The sequence below is a fragment of the Rhinolophus ferrumequinum genome, chromosome 3, assembly GCF_004115265.2.
Source record: "Rhinolophus ferrumequinum isolate MPI-CBG mRhiFer1 chromosome 3, mRhiFer1_v1.p, whole genome shotgun sequence".
Lineage (NCBI taxonomy): Eukaryota > Metazoa > Chordata > Mammalia > Chiroptera > Rhinolophidae > Rhinolophus > Rhinolophus ferrumequinum.
Window position 1 is genome coordinate 93,927,059 of NC_046286.1, and position 18,247 is coordinate 93,945,305.

Here is an 18,247-nt window from a genome sequence, read left to right on the forward strand (position 1 = left end):
CTAGATTTTCTTTTTTACTTTGTAGTAACAAGAGATCCTTTTAACTATTTCAATATTGAATCAAAAAAATTAATGTAAAAGTGTTTTGGCAAAAATTAAAGTTCTTTTCATATAACTTCATATTCTAAATTTTCTTTGGTAGACAAAAAATTTTACAGAGAACAAAAGCATGTTAATATAAACTGATAGTTTTAGACACTTTCAAAAGCAATTCTTCTATTTCCCAATATAAGCATAACACTCTGCTCTAGTATAATGAAAATATGTGTTGCCTAACTTTCCTCATACAAAGAAAAATGGCTTTTAAAGTTTTCTTCAGAGTGTTTTAGAGTGGAGCGTTCCTAATTTCACACTGAGGAGCCATCAGATTTACCGTATCTTAACTCTTCCACCTTGAGGTTGAAAAAAATGGGAGTTTTTTATAAGGCATAAGAGTTCAATTGAGAAAAGTGGATGACAGTAGGAAAAAATCATTCCCTGTGTAAATTCTATACATAAATTATAATTCTAGGGTGGAAAAATCTTAAAAAGCAACAGGTTTGTAATGAGCTATAAATAACAGCTGTTAAACATGGATATTGAATAGCATTTGTCTATTAAGTTTTGTTAAAAAACTTTTTTTTTTAATTTCTATTTTGAAGAGCAAATGTTAACAATATTTCAAGAGTTCTCATATCCTCTCCATTAAATAACTTCCTCTATCACATAACTTCCTGTCTGAGCAGTGGTAACTACACTCAATTCTATCAGCAGAAGGGATTACAATAAAAGAAACTGCTTCAACTTTTTTGCAAATTTACATATGCCTATTAACTGAACTTTGTCCTGTGGATAGCAACTGGAGCTTCCTTATGCATGTTTTTTCAATGTTTTTTTTTTGCATTAGGTTGGTGCAAAAGTAATTGCATTTAAAAGGTTAAAAACAATTGCAAAAACCGCAATTACTTTTGCACCAACCTAATTTTTTTTTTAATTTTTATTGGGTAATATTGGTGAACAGTGTGTTTTTCCAGGACCCATCAGCTCCAAGTCAAGTCACCGGTGACCTTGGTGTTATGAGCACTGAGCTCTGACCAACTGAGCCAACCCACCGCCCACCAACGGTTCAGCTCCAAGTCAAGCCGTTGTTTTCATTCTAGTTGTGGAGGACGCAGCTAATTGTCCCATGTGGGAATCCAACCGGTGACCTTGGTGTTACCAGCACTGCGCTGTAACCCACTGAGCCAACCAGCCACCCCTGCACCAACCTAATATTAAAAAAATATATGAAGACATAAGCATTCTTTCACATTTTGCTTCTCACATTTTTCTTTCCTTACAAGTAGTTTAGAGCATGAAACACCAAAATAATGCTGAATTATACTCATCTAAAAGGTTAATAAATGCAAAATAATTATTGTACAGTCAATCCATATAAGTAGAAATTAATAAAATTTGGGATGTTTGGTTTATAGCATATTTGAAAACCCTTTATAGGTCAAATGTTTCTTTTTGAAACATATTCTAAAATTTAGCATGTGTCTCATTTGACCCCTTGAGGTGGAAATATTTTCACCAGCTCTGCACAGTGCTTGACCATCTGAGGTGTTCAATACAGTAAATATTTAATGATTATTAACTAGGTAGAGTCAAAAAATTGTTTGAGCCCAAAGCACGAGAAAAACACATTAAATCAGAGATATAAAGGAGGGAAGTAAGAATAACAGTGATTAAGTTGCTTTTTAAAATTCACAGCACCCACCCTCAGAAATCCAACATCATGGGCTAGTTTTAAAATTCCTATTCGATAGGTGGGGAAAAGACTCTATGCCTCTTTTCCATCTCTTGGCTGATTAACATTCCAGAGACATTTACTCTGAGTGAGATTTCCAGTAAGTTCTTGAGCTAAGAATCTGCATGGTCCTATGAGAACTTCTCGGAACATATGTTTAGACCAAAGGCCTTTCCCAATAACTGGTTTTGATGATGGGCAGACGACATAGAACAACCTAGTGCGCAGCTGTGGGGTTGAAGTCAGGTGAGGTAAAAGGGCGGGCCCAGAATGCTGAGATTTTGTGTCAAAAGACAAACTTGCCTACTTTACACTGGTGGTACACACTCATGGTCAAAGTCCTCTTTATCTGTGAAAAACAACCAAGTTAGATTTTCCTGACAGTGGCTTATTCACAATGCATATGCAATAGGCAAGGAAGAGAAGCAAGAGCCCCACTTCATTAGTTCTAAAACCATGTTTATTCAGCTCCACGTAAAAGAACAGGGCTTGGATAATAAGCAAATCATCTGCTGTATGGGCCAAATATCCGCAACGTCCAACTGTTTTGTATGGCAATGTATGGCTCTCCATGTAGTTCTCACAATAACCATTACAACAAGCCCTTGGAGCAAGCAGGTTCCTTCTTCTACACACCAGTTAAATCAGAGGCTGAAAATATGTGGCCCAGAGGTGGAATCTGGCCTCCGTGATTTTAAAAAGGTTTAACATAAAAATCCAAATTTTCAGCTTCTTTAAAAGAAAAATTGAATTTGAGCCAGGACTATGGCAAGGTGTCTTTGTGAGCCCAGAGGAGGGACTCGAATGGTGAAAATCACCCTAAAAAGTGGTGACTTGCTTTAACTTTTGGGGAGACTTCCTTTGTTCTCCATTATGACTTTGTCAGCAAATTTAAAGCTACCATGAAGCACCCGAATGGAAATAGATAGCAAGTAAAGGCTCTCCTCTTAATGTAAAATAAATGTATGTCGTAGAAAGTCTGCAGAACCTATCACTTCTTGGGGGGAAATTTTACTTCACTAGTTTGTATTATCGGCCTGACCTCTATCAGCCTCAAGTTTGTGAGATCAAATGTTCTCCACTCTGATCTCGTCTAATATTATGAACTCACCCAAGGCTCAAACGACCATGTACTATATATATTCTATGTCGTAAAACACCATTCTAGCTTGGATTTCCCTCCTGAGCATAAGGAGAATTTTTCCTACAGGACATCTCCACCTGAGTTGTCATTTCCCCAATCTAGTACTCCTTTTTTCCTCTGAAGCTCCTTCTCTAGTTTGTACTTCTGCTTTTGGCCTACTGCCACAGCTTCCTACTTGATTGTCTTGCCACTGTTGTCCCCACTTGGCAGACTTATTCACCTCTATCCTCCTGATCTTAGCCAGCATAACATTTGTAAACACAAGCAGAATCAAATTCTCTACAAAACCCTCCCAAATCTGTCTCTGGAGATGATCCCCTTCCCCAACCATCCAGGAGAAAACCTTGCATGGTCAACACTCAGCTCAAAAATTCCTGTCAAGAATTATGCAGAGTCTGGGATTTTACTCAGCTTACAAGCTAACAAGTTAGCCTGCCTCAGTGTCACGGCTGCTGGCAGAAGACATGAGACTCCTAGGTCAGAGATAAAGGACGTTATGACTCTCAGCACAGCAGGCAGTATGAGCTTCACATTTGCATTGGTTCTCCTTGGTCCTGCAGGCCCATGAGGGGTGACACAGAGCAGCCCAGGAATACAATGCACACACACGGGGTTTGTTGCACAGATGAAGGAACCTGACCTTAGGGATCCCTAGTTTTAAAGGGCTACGAGCAAGCCTGCCCAATCTTTGTCACTTGAAGGAGACATGATCTTTACTGTCTGGACAACAAATTAGCCTGCCCTCTGCCCCAGAGGGAGACACTATATTCCAAGACTGTTCGCTATACTAATGTCCTTGCAACAACAACTGGAACAAGACTAATACAAGACAGGAAGAAATGCAAAATGCAAGAGACCCATAGAGAGTTGCCTCACAACAAATAATTCCGGGACATGTAATTTTTAAAAAAATACCCAAAATTGTCAAGGACAGAGAAAGATGGTTACTATCAATTAAAGGAGAATGTAAGTTGGTATACATTTTTCAGAAATGAACTTGGTACTCCTTTCTGAGAGACCAGTCTCCTCATCCATCAAAGACTAGAACTCCCATGGAAGTGTGGTCTGTCCTGACCCTCGAAAAGTCCAAGTGTCCTCACTACATCTTTAACCTTCCTGATATTTTCTGGGTCTGTCTCTTTGACATCTGGACCACTTCAATCCTCATGCTTTGTATCCCTGATATCCTGGGCCACACCCCAGGACATAGGCCACTCTGATCATCTTTTCTTGCTCATATCCCTGTCCTGCTTTCTTTCCCCTAAACCACCCGTCACTCTGCTAATCCTCTCACATCTCTTCCCTGTGAGCCTGGATCACCTGAAGTCCCATTTTAAACTCCTCTACAACCTCATGTTTTTAATTAAGTAGTCCCCTTTTTAAACTAAAATTTAGCCCATCCTCGAGGATGTTGTTTCCCCTAAGGCTCCCTTAAGGAGAGGCTGGCTATTCATTCTCCTACAATTCAACACCTCAAGTTTAGAGGTGGAGTCAGCACTCGCTTTCACTCCAGTCTTTTGCTCATGAAGTTCCTTCTAACTCGGAACACTCATTTCCAGCAACTGTCCTTTCCTTAGCGTGACTCCTAAATCATCCTTAAGTACGTATTGCCTTCAAGTGCACCTCTTTCAGGAAGCTTTTTATGACTCTCCTGGTCTAGGAAGGTGCCTTTCCTTTGTCCTCTTAGAAGACTGAATCATCATCCTCTTAACTTTCCATTAAGATGCCTGTGTTCTACTGTATATTAAACTCTGTGTGACCTGGGCCTGCTGTCTTGTTCAGTTAATTCCTCAACTACACGCCTAACAGAGACCCTGGTGTACAGCAAACGCACTCTTACTCCATATATATATATACACACACACATATATACATATATATGTATATATCATATAATAAATTATATATATAATTTATATATGTAAGAAATTATATATACCATTTTAATTTCAGGTTATTCCTTATACTGAAAACAAACTTTTTTGACTTACGTCCAAATTTATCTCAATCACAGAATACACATACCATACAATTGACCCATTTAAAGTGTACGAGTCAATGATTTTGAGAATATTCATATTTGTTGTGATTCATCATCACAATTAATTTTAGAAGGTTTTTATCACCTCAGAAAGCAACCCTGTACCCATCAGTCATCACTTCCCAATTCCCCCATCCCTCCACCCCCAGCCATAAGCAACCATTAATGTATTTTCTGTCTCTACAGAGTTGCCTACTCTGGACATTTCCTATAAAGGGATCATGCAATGTGTATTTCCACAGTCTTTTTAAACATCACTATTGTCAGCACTGGTCAGGTGAAGTGGCAAATTGTCACTACCGTGGTGGAGTTACTTTGGAAATTCCTGAGGGCAGGAACTGGATTGTTTTTTTAAGACTGTCTTTTTAGAGCAGTTTTAGGTTCACAGCAAAATTAAGAGGAAGGTACAGAAATTTCCCATCTATCCCCTATAAACTGGGTGATTTTCATCTTTGTGAACAGTGGTCTGTATTCAGTAGTGTCCGATGAATATTTAAATGAATGATCCCCAATTTATAATAAGACAAATAAGCCTCCATGGGGTTTGATGACTTCCCTTCGTCATCACAGCAATAGGTGAATAGGCCATTCAAATCTCGTTTCCCATATTTATATGCTTGTATTAGGCATTACTTCTGTGACTTCGTTTCCTATGTAAATGGTGGTAATACCTACCACACAGGGTTGTGGAAATGTTAGCTATTCCCATACCAAGAAAGTCATCGCGTGTCAGATGTGGCAATCATCCTACAATGAAAAATATAGACAATAGTATAAGATTAAGAATGTGAGCAAACTCCCAGCTCTGCCGCAAAATCAACTGACCTCTCAGGACTCTGGACCTGTTTCCTGAGGTTGAAAATCAGGACAGTACGCACTACGTTTGTGAGGATTAAATGAAGTCTCTGTCCAGCACTTAGTACAGTGCTTAGCTGATGGAAAACCAGTGTTTATAATTTGGACTAGTTTTATTCCTACTTGGGAATTATAATCCTGATAAGATTATAAACAAAATACCGGTACTCGTTTTAACAGATGAGGCAGCTATGGTGCACAGAAATTAAGTTTGCCTAAAGCTTACAAAGTCAGCATTTGAACTCCACGGCCCCACATTCTTCTTTGGTAGGCTGCTTCCGGCCTCACGCAAGCCCTGGTATCCAGGTCTGCCACATAGCTAGCCCTTCCAGGAAGCAAACTGCCACCTGAGGGCAGGGCGGCATCAGCATCCTGGTCAGAGGAACGATGTACCGGCTCAGGGCAGCGCCTGAGCTCCACCCTATGGCCCACCCTCCTCTGATTTTTATTGCTAGCCACCTTTCGAGTAGTAAGGCAAATGCCAAAAAGCCTGCCCTGGGCGTCCTGGCAACTCCCACAAGCGGCCCCTTGTCCGGTAGGCCCCCGCCCTCCCATCCTCACGGCCTCTAGGTGCAGTGCCCCCTAGGGGCTTCTGGTCCCGCCGAGGAGGAAGAGACCGGCCCTTCCTGCCACTGGCGGGTTACCGGCTGGACCTGGTGCTTCTCCTTGGCGCCCGCCTCCCCGCCCCCGGGGAGGAACTTGCCATCGCCTCGCCCCCGTGTTCTGCAGCCTCATCTCCGCGTGGCGGGAGGACCTGCCAACCCTCGCTCACGCCGCCTCGCCGCCACCTCGCTGCACCGCCCGCGCCATGAGCGCGCGCCTGCCGCTCTTCCTGCGCCAGCTCCGCCGCCCGCCGCAGCCCGCGGGCCCGCCGCGCCGCCTCCGAATGCCCTGTCGCGCCAGCAGCGGCGGCGGCGGCGGATGTGGCGGCGGCGAGGGCCTGCTAGGGCAGAGGCGGCAGCAGAATGCCCAGGCCGGGAGCAGCCGCGGCCGGGGCAGCGGCGCGCCCCCGGCGGGGAACTCGATCGTCAGGTGAGTGTCCGGCGCTCGCCGCCGTCCAGGGCCCCAGAGGCGGCGGCCGGGGACCCTGGAGGTGGGAAGGCCGGAGCGCTGAGGTCTCGGCGGGGCCCCGGGGGGGTCTCCGTGGAGGGTTTTGCAGGGCGCAGGGACGCGAGTGCTTGGTGCCAACTTGTTAGGGGCGCTGGCGGGCAGGAAGGGAGGGGGGCGCGGGCACCGGCAGGGCGGGCCCGGCGCGCGGAAAGACCGACAGGGGCATCCCTGGGCGAGGGGTGCCCCGGCAGGCGCTGCGGAGCGCAGACGGCACTCACGTGCGCCGTGGGCGCGGGCTCTGTTGCTAAGGCGCGGGGCGCGGCCTGGGCAGGAAAGGGCGGTGCGGCGGAGGGCGAGAGGCGGGAGGCGGAGGGCGGCAGGCAGAGCGCGGGAGGCGGGTCGGGAGCGCGGATGCCGACGCGGTGCGATCTCCGCGCTCCGGAGAGTCCGCGGGGCCCAGGCCTGGCTCCTGCCCACGCAGGGGCTCCGCGTCTGGAACGCTGGCTGCTAGCGGCTCACTGTGGGGTGAAGTTTGCCCTCTTCCGATACGCCGCCACCTTCCGCGAGGGAGCGAGCGTGTTTTGGAGTTGCACCATTTTTTGCTGAACAAGTTAACGTGGAGGCCGGCCTACCCGATAATAAGGAGGGCGCGGCCTGAGAAGTCGGTGCGGACCCGTTTCCAGCATCGCTGCGTGGTGGGCAAGGAAGCCCCTGCGCAGCTGTGTTTCAAAAGTTCTCTCCCGACCCACAGGCGAACTGGGAGACTGGGAACGAGTCTTCCCCTGACTCCACCTGAGATGCCATGTGCCTCCGTCCCCTCCCCCCACCACGCCTCCACCCTCCAGTCTTCGGCCCCCCTGCCCCTCAGTGGGGGAGAGAGGGAAGGGCCTTCTCAGGCCCTTCCTGGAGAAGTGTGTTAATGGGGGTACCTAGACTATGTAGAGTGAAGCGCTCGGGCATATCTGGAGGTGGCTGAAAAGCCCTTGCCTGCCTCCCCACCCCGAACTAGGATTCCTAATTCCATGTCACTGGACAAGTTGTTCCACCTCCATCCGTTCACATCCTCTTTCGTTTTCCTTCTGTCCTTCATTCTAAAAGTGGTTGCCTTTCCCCTCTGTTTCCAAGACTCTCTATCATGTGACAGATGACTCTAAAGAGCCCTTTGTTTAGTTTACCTCGTCTTTCTGAATGTTGTAATTACTTTAGGTCTCTTCAGGTCATTAGATTTTAACCAGTTTATAGCGGAGGTCCTCTTGATGGGTGAGAGTCTGAGGACAGTATGGGAGGCAAAACCACCATCCCATCACCCTGTTTTATTTTCTGGGTAGCTCTTATCACTACTAGAAACTTTCTTGTTCATGTATTATCTGTCTCCTCCACCTGGAATGAAAGCGCTTTGGGTCAGGGGCTTTTTCTCTCTTGTTCACTGCTAGATCCTTTCTAGTGGAGAGTGCCTGGTTTAGGGGAGGGACCTGTGGCACGGTTGGTGATTGAAAGACAATATTTGGGTAATTCTTGGGTTTTATTCATGCATGTTCTTTCATTTCAAGCCATGGCTGATTGAGAGATTAGAATGGTCAGTAGGGGGCTGAAGTTAGGCTCCTGTTGCACTGGGCTGGCCAGACCCTCACTGCAGTGGAGGAAAAATGCTAGTGTCTACTGCAAAGGGTTATGGCAAGAGTTATATGAGAGAACATAAACTGCGTAGTCCAGGACCTGGCACAGCACATTACTATGCCCTAGACAAATGGTGGCTATTGTGTTTATTTTTACAGCATTCTAAGCCAGGAGTTGGCAAACGTTTTCTGTAAAGGACTAACCAGCAAATATTTTAGGTTTTGCAGGCCAAAAGGCAAAAATAGAACATACTGTGTAGGTACTGTTATGTGAGGAAAAACACATTTTTACAATTTTTATTGGTGAAATTTAAAATTTTATTTATGGACACTGACATTGGAATTTCATATATTCACATGCCACAAAATATTTATTTTTTATTTTTATTTTTTATTTATTTTTTATTTTTTTTTTATCAGGGAACAGTGTATTTCCAGGGCCCATCAGCTCCAGGTAGTTGTCCTTCAGTCTAGTTGTGGAGGGCGCAGCTCAGCTCCAAGTCCAGTCACTGTTTTCAATCTTTAGTTGCAAGGGGCGCAGCCCACCATCCCATGTGGGAATTGAACCCGGCAACCTTGTTGTTAAGAGCTCGCGCTGTAACCAACCGAGCCATCCGGCCGCCCCTACAAAATATTATTTTGATATATTTTTTTAACCAGTTAAAATATAAAAGCCATTCTTAACTCCCTTTCTCAACTAGAAGAAGAAAGTGAGTGTTGTACAATACGAGATGTGATTGAAAGATACAGTGAATGTTTAAATTTTAAAAATTTGTTACCGTGAAAGACATATTGCCATTAATCCCCCTCAAAATAGTCCCCTTTGCTTCAAACACTTATCCCATCCTTTTTGTCCCTTTCTGAAGCAGTTCTGGAAGTCCTCTTTCGTGAGTGTCTTTACTTCAGTCTCCATCATGACAAGGCTCTGTCACACATCACTTCTGGTATGGCAGTTTCTGTCAAATAAAAACATTACGGTGTGTCCTCATTCATCTTACTCACCAGATCTGGCACTGTGCGACTTCTGGCTCTTCCCCAAAGGCAAAATGACCATGAAAGGAAAAGGTTTTGAATCAATTCAGGCCATTGAGGCAGCCACGACAGTGGAACTAAAGACATTCGCGAAAGAGGACTTCCAGAATTACTCCAGAAAGTGGCAAGAACGATGGGATGAGTGTGTTCAGAGTGTGTGTGTGGGGGGGTTAATGGCAATGCGTCTTTTACTGTAATAAATGTTTTTTAATTTAAACATTCACCATATTTTTGATCACACCTCGTTTATTACTGCTCCATAGGATTATGGTTAAGAAATAGGCACCTTGCTTTACAATATGACTCCACCACTTAATAACTGTGAGAGTTCGGGCAAGCCGTTTGATCTCAGTTCTTCAAGAACTATACAAAATTGAAACCATAATATCACCTGCTTTATAAGGTTGTTGTGGATATTACTGTACTCTAGTGATTCTTTGAAGCACATTTTTAGTATCTCCCAAATTGGTATTTATCTTTCAGTTGATTGTGGTTTTTAGTTGTTGTTGGCCCGGTGTCAGTCACAGCGTACTTGTCATTGCCTGTATCTGTGGGACTTGGCCGTAGCTTTGCACATCGCTGTACCTTTTGACTTATGTGTATTCATCTAACAAAACTTTTCTCCAATATAGTCCCCCGAGACTTGGAAGAAAAGGGGAAGTGGGCCTAGCTTAGAAGTCATCTGGAATAGATGTGCAGGAACCTCTGTATGTGAGCTCTCGATTTATTTCATGGACAGGCATCAGAAAATTTAAAGAATAAGCTTCTCAAAGGCATAGTGACCTGCCATTTCTGGTGGTGACCATAATCCCCAATGTTTTCTTTATGTGAAAAATAAAACTGACACCAAGCACTCTGAGTCAAAATAGTAACTCAGAAAAGTCAGATCCTGAATGTGAAGAAATTTTAGGAATATCTCAATTCAATTAATTTTTTGGTGTGTTTTCCTTTTTATGTCATATATGATTGGCTTATGACCCCAAAAAACTGTCTAAATAGGTCTAAAAAATTCTTTTAATACCCTATGTTAAGAAAAGATTATACCATAGTTTAATTGGCAGCATTTTTTCTTTCTTTGTAGTTTATAAAACAATGGTATGTCTCTCATTCTCTATCTTAAATGGGTGTAACATAATAAATAAGATTAAAGCTCTCAGATCAGGCCTGTGTATATAATAGGAAACAGGAGCGGTTGCTCTAATAAAATACGCCAAAATAACTGAGGACTTGATTATCCAGAGGTCAGCAGTCCAGGGAAGACTAAGATACGTCCTCACTGCCACAGCGCTGCGTAAAAAGCAGCTGCTCAGGTCTCCCAGCCAGCAAGAATGCAAGAGGGTCAGGTTGCTGGTGCACCTTTTTCTCTTAGCTGCGCATTCCTCATTTCTTTCTGGCCAGTGCTCACAGCCTATTGGGCCGAGGTTGGTCATGTGACCTCATCAAAACTACAGGCAAGACTTGGAAATGTGCTCTCTAGCAGGGTGGACAGGTGGAGCGAAAACTCAGAACAGCACAATGCGTGGCAGCATTCGTAGGAAGGACCCAGTAATGTAAGCCGTTAGTATCAGCTTTAGCATTACTACTGTTACTGTTATGTAAAATGTATCCAGTATTTGCCAGTGCAGTGGTTTATTAAATGCTCCCCTGTGTTTCCAGCCTGCACTATTTCTTGGAATACAGATGGCTGTCTGTCTTTGAAAGAGACCGTTTTGGAAATCTTCACTGTGTTTATTCACTGGTACCTCTTTTGCCTTTGAAAAACTTGAAAAGTTGAAATGTAGAATATTATCAATAAATGGGCTCAGCACTCAGGGATGTACTTAAAAATTGGTCGTTCTCGCTATTGCCTCCCAGACTCTGGCATGGCCACAGCTAGCTGCAGGGGAGACTGAGAAATGTAGTCATTATTCTGGCAGCCTAAAGCAAACACACATTACAGACGCTCCCTGACTTAACGTGCCTTCCTGAACTAGACAGAAACAAGGATTCACCTTGGCCCAAATTAGCAGTCATGAAGGCAAGAAATGGCACCAACACATGGCCCTTGGTCACGCGATTGACAGAAGATTTTAGTGATCGTTTATAAGGTGATTTGTAAACTTTCATATATAGTCTCATTTATGCAACACAATGAGGCAGTAATTTCGCTGGGAATTAAGTTGCTTATCCCAAGTATTTAAAAACAAAACAAAAATTTTCACGGAGCACGTACAGTTACATGCATGCTCACCTGTTGTGTCTTCTAGCCAAGTTGACAATAGAAAAGCTCATCCTGGTTTAGTGTCGAAGCTCTTAAACGTTTTCTGAGCACCGCTCTCTCCTCGTCCCCCTGCTTCAGAGCAGTCTCTTCCACGTACGTTCATCTTCCTCTCTGAAAACCTGGAGAAGCTGACCTGTGTCTCTTTGCCCTTGGCGATTTATTTCTGATGGTATCGCGCTGGAACGTCACCTCGCATTGTTTGAAAGCTGTTCTGTGTGTGCAAGACCCCATCAGAGACAGGAAACAAAATTGAAAGATGGTTAAACACTGAAGGGTGGGGACTGCCTTGGCTGAGCCTTTTGTCTGTTATTGTGGGAGGAAACAAAAGCCGACTTCATATGCAAGTGAGGAACATTTTGTAGGGATGGTGGTGCAGGTGGGAAATCGCTCATCCCAGAGCCTGACTTTCACCCTCGCTAGGTCTGCCCTGCCCTGGGCTGGCACCCCAGTGGCGCTAAGGTGGAGGTGGCCTCTGCTGGTACTTTTAGGAGGTCCAAAAGCAGAGTGCGGGCCCACAGGAATGACCGGCTTTCTCCCTAAGAGGCCTTGGGAAGAGGATCCAATTCTGGTACAACCCCAGTATTTCTGCAGCGTTTCCTTCACTTTCCCTTCCGTCCTCGATCTCCCATGCCTCCCTCTTTTCCTCCCTTCCTTTTTGAAAATGTTTATAGGAGTTTATTTGAGCCAAAGTCACTACACATGCTGGAGAGCAAGAGCTCCGATGCTCCTGCCATTGCTTCTCTGGACTCTGGGACTTGGAATTTGCCCTGACCCCCACTTCTCCCACAGCAAGCCCCCTCCCCAACTCCCTGTCTTCACTACCCTCCGTCCACCAATGTTTGCTTTCCCCATGGACCCCAAACTCTTTTTCTGGAAAGGAGGGAGTACAATGGAAGGAGATTATTTCACTTCTGAAGAAACCCAAACTTTTCATTATAGTGAACTTGGAAAACTTGGAACAAGAGAAAAACTCATCCGTACAAAATTGCTGTTGACATCTAGTTTGTGAACCTCTGCTTATTTTTAAAATTAGATTGTCACATTTTATACTGTGCTAGTATTTCATGATTTCATTGTTAAACGCCCTCCCCTCCACACTTGGAACACGTCTTTATGTTGTCTAATTATTCTCCTTTACAGTAATGAACTTTCTAAGGAACTGTGTTGTACCCATCCTATCTAGTCATTGACAAAGATATGTTATGTTCTTTTTCTTTCTCAATGCAGAGAAGTCATTCAGAATTCGAAAGAAGTTCTGAGTTTATTGCAAGAAAAAAACCCTGCCTTTATGCCGGTTCTTGCTATTATTCAGGTAAGCTGATGACAGGTTGTCCTGTTTTAGGATGCCTTCCAATTGTATATAGTTACCTTCTAAACGACCAGCTGCATTTTTTGTCACAGAGGTCCCATTCAGGCTTCATGGAGGGAAGAGCGGGCTTCGTTGGAACTGCTGTCATTTTCCCCTTCTTTTGATCATTTTGCTTCCACAAGGTTACGCTCTGCTTGAGCATCTTTTGTGAGTCTTTCTCCATTTGATGTGTGGAGCTTTCAGAGGTAGGCATTCACCTAAGTTCCGTTGCACAGGATTTGTAGTGGTCCATGTGTGCTCATAAATGCTTATCGCATGTAATTTGAAAGAGATAAGGGAGAAAACGTCCCCTTTGTTTTCTGTGGAAGACAGATGCTTGCTGAGCATGGTATTGGGTAACTGTCCTACTAAGACTTTTAAAGCCTGCCATAAGTTTGAAGGGCCAAAAGTTATTACATGTCAGAAGTACTTCCACATTCCATGTACATCTTTTGGCTGCAGCCCCTTGGTTCCCAACCGCAGTTGGCACTGTTTGCCATCCATTTTGGCACACCCGTGCGATGACAGGTGCAGGGAAATAATGAGGTGAGCCAAGCCTGTAAACTAACTCAGCACAACAGTTGGGCTGCTACTGTCGTTTTTTTGGCATGGGTTTGACGTAGCAAGATAGCAGCGTCTAGTTCCATGAACGCTGTGATTTTCGAGACTGTAGAGCTATGCTCGAGTCACTTGTATTCTCTGGAGTCTGTCTCCACCTCCCCTACAAAGATAGGCCAGTGAGAAGCATAGAAAGAAAAGTAGATCAGGAGCCTGGGCCTCCTGGGACTCTGGTTTCCATCCCAGGGCAAGTCATCCAACCCCTGTCTTTGGTGCCTTCTGTTTAGAAAGGGATGCTTGGCTGGCTATGTGGCGATATGTGCTTTGGGGAGGGAGGGAGGGAGCTATTATTTTTAAAAAGTGATTCATTTGAAAGCCTGAGAAACCGATGTGTTGGTAAATACCAGCCATTGGTCCCCTTTTATGAGCAATAAGCTTCCTTTTTTTTACATTTTCCTTATCATCGTAATTAGATCGCTTATAATCACAAAATTAGTCTCTGTGTTATGTTTGTGCCTTTTCAAGTTGTTTTGATGTTATTATATTCTCCTTACTTCCCTCTCCTAAGGCAGGGGATGAAAACTTGATGCAGGAAGTAAACCAGAATTTGGCTGAGGAGGTGAGAATTGTTGCTGTTCAAAAATTCGTTTCAATTTTTTTGATGATACATTCTCTTACAGTAACAAACTAACCTTGTGTTCTCTTTTCAGGCTGGTCTGAACATCACTCACATTTGCCTTCCTCCAGAGAGCAGTGAGGACGAGGTAAGGACAGCAGCACATGTGGACCCTTATTTTGCTTTCCTCTTTAGACCTAATACACCTGTTAGCATCTGTGGCTGCAACGGGTGGAGCCTTTTCTTGTGGCTGAACTTTTAGAGGGAAGAATTCCTGTTTCCCTCTAGTATAAACACTCCTTGATCTATTTGTCCCTCACTTCATCTTTCTACTCAAGACGTGAGCTATGACGTGGCGACTTTGATTCTGTTTCTTCAGCAGTAGCAACAGCGTCCTCTAGTGAAAATGGTCTGGCTGCCAGTGTCTGCAGACGAGTTCTGGTTTTGCTCTGTCCTGATGGGTTGTTTGCCCTTGGGCCATCATTCCTTTGGCTTCTCTGGGTCACAGTTGCCTTATCAATAGGAACAGAATGATAATCTTCTAGATCTTTTCCAGGCTAACATTCTGTAAATTCTCCAGTGGTGTTTTGGGGCAGCTGATAAAAAATACCTCTAGGAACCTTTACTTTAGCTGTGGTTGCATGTGATTTAGTTGTCTTCCAGCACAGCGTAACAGATTTCACTTGTGTCATCTCAAGCCTGAGAGAAGCAGCCACCCCCATAAGTATTGGTGAAGCAACTGGACCGCTGGCCGTGGGTTCCTGGTTCTTCTGTGGCTGGATTGTCTTCAGACTGACTGTGGCAGTGGAAATTTGATTTGACTTTCAGTGATAGAAAACCTGAAACAGCTGAATCTGAAATAACACAGAAGTTCATTTTTCTTGTACATGAATAACATTTAGAAGCAGGTGTGCTGGCATCACAAAGTCATTAGAAACTCAGGCTCCTTCGATCTTACTGCTCTACCATCTTTGGTGTGCTACCTACCTCATATCCGAGAGGGCACACTGAACTCTACATGTCACATCCACATTCTAGCCAGTGTCCAATTAAAAAAAGAAATCCCGACTTAGTAGGGGAGACACAATTCAGAAGTATTATGGCAAGGTGGTGAAATGGACTATTACGTTAGGGAAAGCACGCTGACCACAGGATCCATAGCCTCTGAGACTTAGGCAGAGGGTTTTTCTTGTCTTTGGAAGGATGGAGAAGGCTAGAAAGAACCCAGTGTGAGAAAATGGGATGACAGGGTGGCTTGAGGACATAGCAGGTCAGACAGTGTTTTACCCTGAGGCCAGCCTGTTCTCAGAAGGGGCTGTCGGCTAACTGGGCTCAGGGTGAGCCAAAGTTTAGGAACCTGGGGAGGGAGAGACGCTCGCCCAAAATCTGATTCACAAGCAATTTGTTTGGCTTGATCAGTGGGGACAAATAGTTCTGCTAATCATTTATGAGACTTAAAAAATGGGAATTTGTAGGGAATTTGTCTGGCCTCATCCTAGGTAGATAAGGAAGTATCCGTGAGTCTTATCTAAATCAAATGTGGAAGGTTTCTTTGCAGTTGAGGCAGGGGGGATGATTTCATAACTGTTCCTGTTTTCCAGGATCGCAGGACTCAGTTCAACAAGTTCTTATCGCCAGCAAGAAAAAGGAAGGCCAAAGGCCAGACAGGCCCCCCGTCTCTTTCCTCCAGGGGCCTTTCCTAAAAGTCACAATTCTGCTTCCATTCCATTGGCCTGAACCTAATTGCTTGGTCACGATGAAGGGAGGCTAGGAAATGTAGTGTTTACACAAGGTGACCTTAGATCACATAATCACAGCTAAAAGTCAAGAGTTTATTACTAACTAGGACGGGAAACTGAATATTGGGCAAATAGTTCCATTGGGCAAATAGTTGCCATTTTAGTATATTACAAATATGGACACAGCTACGGTACCGCTATTAACAAAAAAAAACAAAACAGAGAAATGTGTTGTTCCTTTGCTGAAGGACACCCATTGTCTGCAGTAGAATTTGCTTTTTTTTTTTAGCTTGTTTTGCCACTGGTATTGTAACCCTTGACTTTTTTCCCCCCTTGACTTATTTTTTGATAAGGAGTCGTTAATACCCTATATTTCTTTGAAATTCTGATAAATGGGAATTTGTGTGGTGTTACTATGTTCGAAAAAGAGTAAAGATCTAAATTAATTAAATTGTTGTGGTTGTTGCTTCTCCCATCGTAGTTACATGTAACAATAGTGCCCTCACTTCATTCTGGGCTCTATTTAGATGTCATCCACTCTGATCACCCCCACCTGCCATCACTCTATCAGTCCTTTACCCGGCTTAACTTGCTCTGTTTTTCTTTATATCATTTGCTACTTTCAAAGATTATAGTATAATAATAATCGCTGTTATTATTTTTATTATTGGTCTTGTCTTCTCTGCTAGAATATAAGCTCCATGAAGGCAGGAATTTTGTTTACACCTCTATTTCTTTTAGTTAGAACTGGTTAAAGTGGGTACTCAAAACATTCAACAATTGTTGGATAAATGAAAGAACAGTGGAGGAATGAGATAAAATTTTCTTGTTGAATTTTGTACATCAAATAGCGTTTCCTTCTCTTACCACAGTGATTTCTGCTAGGCAGTGAAACAAAAACGGTGAACTCACACTTCCTCTTAGTGAGATCCTTATTCATGGGTTAGTAGCTCTCTTATTTATGAACAAATAATATTAAGTGAAACGAATCCTTTCTCTTCTGGCATAAAAATAGGGGGATAAACAGAGAGGGGACAGAGCATTGCTTATTTAAAGACATAGCTAGCTGTTCATTAGCTATTACATTAGCTTCCCAAACTGTACTTTGGTCTTTTTTATAAATAGTGAATTATCTTACTTTCCTATAAGATATCTGTGTTTAGAGTTTCTCTGTCATAAACCTTTGGAAATGCTTTCTGTATAGCACTCAGGTCCAGACCACATGAGGGCCTGAGTAACAACTTGGATGTCATGATTAGTAAGGTTTTGTTGAACTCCTTGTGTTTGAAGCACAGGCTTGGCTGGGCCAGGTGGGGTGCTTGAGATTCATGCTTCCTGGCCTCCCTGAAAACTGGGCAGTCCACTTGGCTTACATATGATTGTTGACAGCGAAACGTCTTTTGCCTATCTAAATTTTATTAACTGTTGAGCTTTGGTTTGGTTTTGTTCTGTTCTATTCTGTTCTGGCAGAGAGTAGAGCGATAAGAAAGACCGAGAAGTCACGAAACAATTCAGCCAGGCTTTTTTTGAGCTTTTATAAACATTGTGAAAAGAGAAAATAGACTTCCTCATTGTGCTTTACACCAAATCGTCAACAAGGAGTAAAAAAGAAACTACAATAGATGCATTTTTTTGACTCTGTTTTTTTATATAAAGCTTCCTTTGTTGGGTCTTATTTTTGCAAAACAGATTTTCATTGTTTTTCCTCTTCAGATTATAGATGAAATCTTGAAGATTAATGAAGACACGAGAGTACATGGTCTTGCCCTTCAGATCTCTGAGAACTCATTTAGCAACAAAGTCCTCAATGCCCTGAAGCCAGAAAAAGATGTAGATGGGTAAGAAAATGTAAAGGAAAACAACTCTAATTGCTAAATGAGTTTTTTCTACTGTGATCATTTTATTCCACTGTTTCAACTATGTCAGTAATTGAGAGGAAAGAAATCATTGTAATACTTAATACAATTTAAAATTGACTATCATTTAAATAATATTTTGGGAGTTTGGGAATTTTTATTCCTTGATCCACCTACTTTATTTTTTTTTAATTATTTATTTTTTTCAGTTATAGTTGACCTTCAGTGTTACTTTATATTACTCTCAGGTGTACAGAATAATGGTTAGACATTTATGTAATTTATGCAGCGATTTCCCCCCCCATTAGTCTAGTACCCACCTGGCACTATACATAGTTGTTGCACATTATTGACTGTGTTC

The 18,247-nt window shown here is 43.3% G+C and overlaps 1 protein-coding gene across 1 annotated transcript in view; it reads left to right on the top strand.

Annotated features, from left to right (window-relative positions):
* The first annotated feature begins 6,426 nt into the window (after window positions 1-6,426).
* The window catches only part of MTHFD1L (methylenetetrahydrofolate dehydrogenase (NADP+ dependent) 1 like), a 192,618-nt gene continuing 180,797 nt past the window's right edge, over window positions 6,427-18,247 (top strand). The window contains exons 1-5 of the mRNA XM_033103092.1: window positions 6,427-6,843; window positions 12,997-13,081; window positions 14,244-14,294; window positions 14,386-14,439; window positions 17,744-17,868. Coding sequence (XP_032958983.1) covers window positions 6,620-6,843; window positions 12,997-13,081; window positions 14,244-14,294; window positions 14,386-14,439; window positions 17,744-17,868 — 539 coding nt within the window. The 5' untranslated portion in view covers window positions 6,427-6,619. The remainder of the gene's footprint in view (window positions 6,844-12,996; window positions 13,082-14,243; window positions 14,295-14,385; window positions 14,440-17,743; window positions 17,869-18,247) is intronic.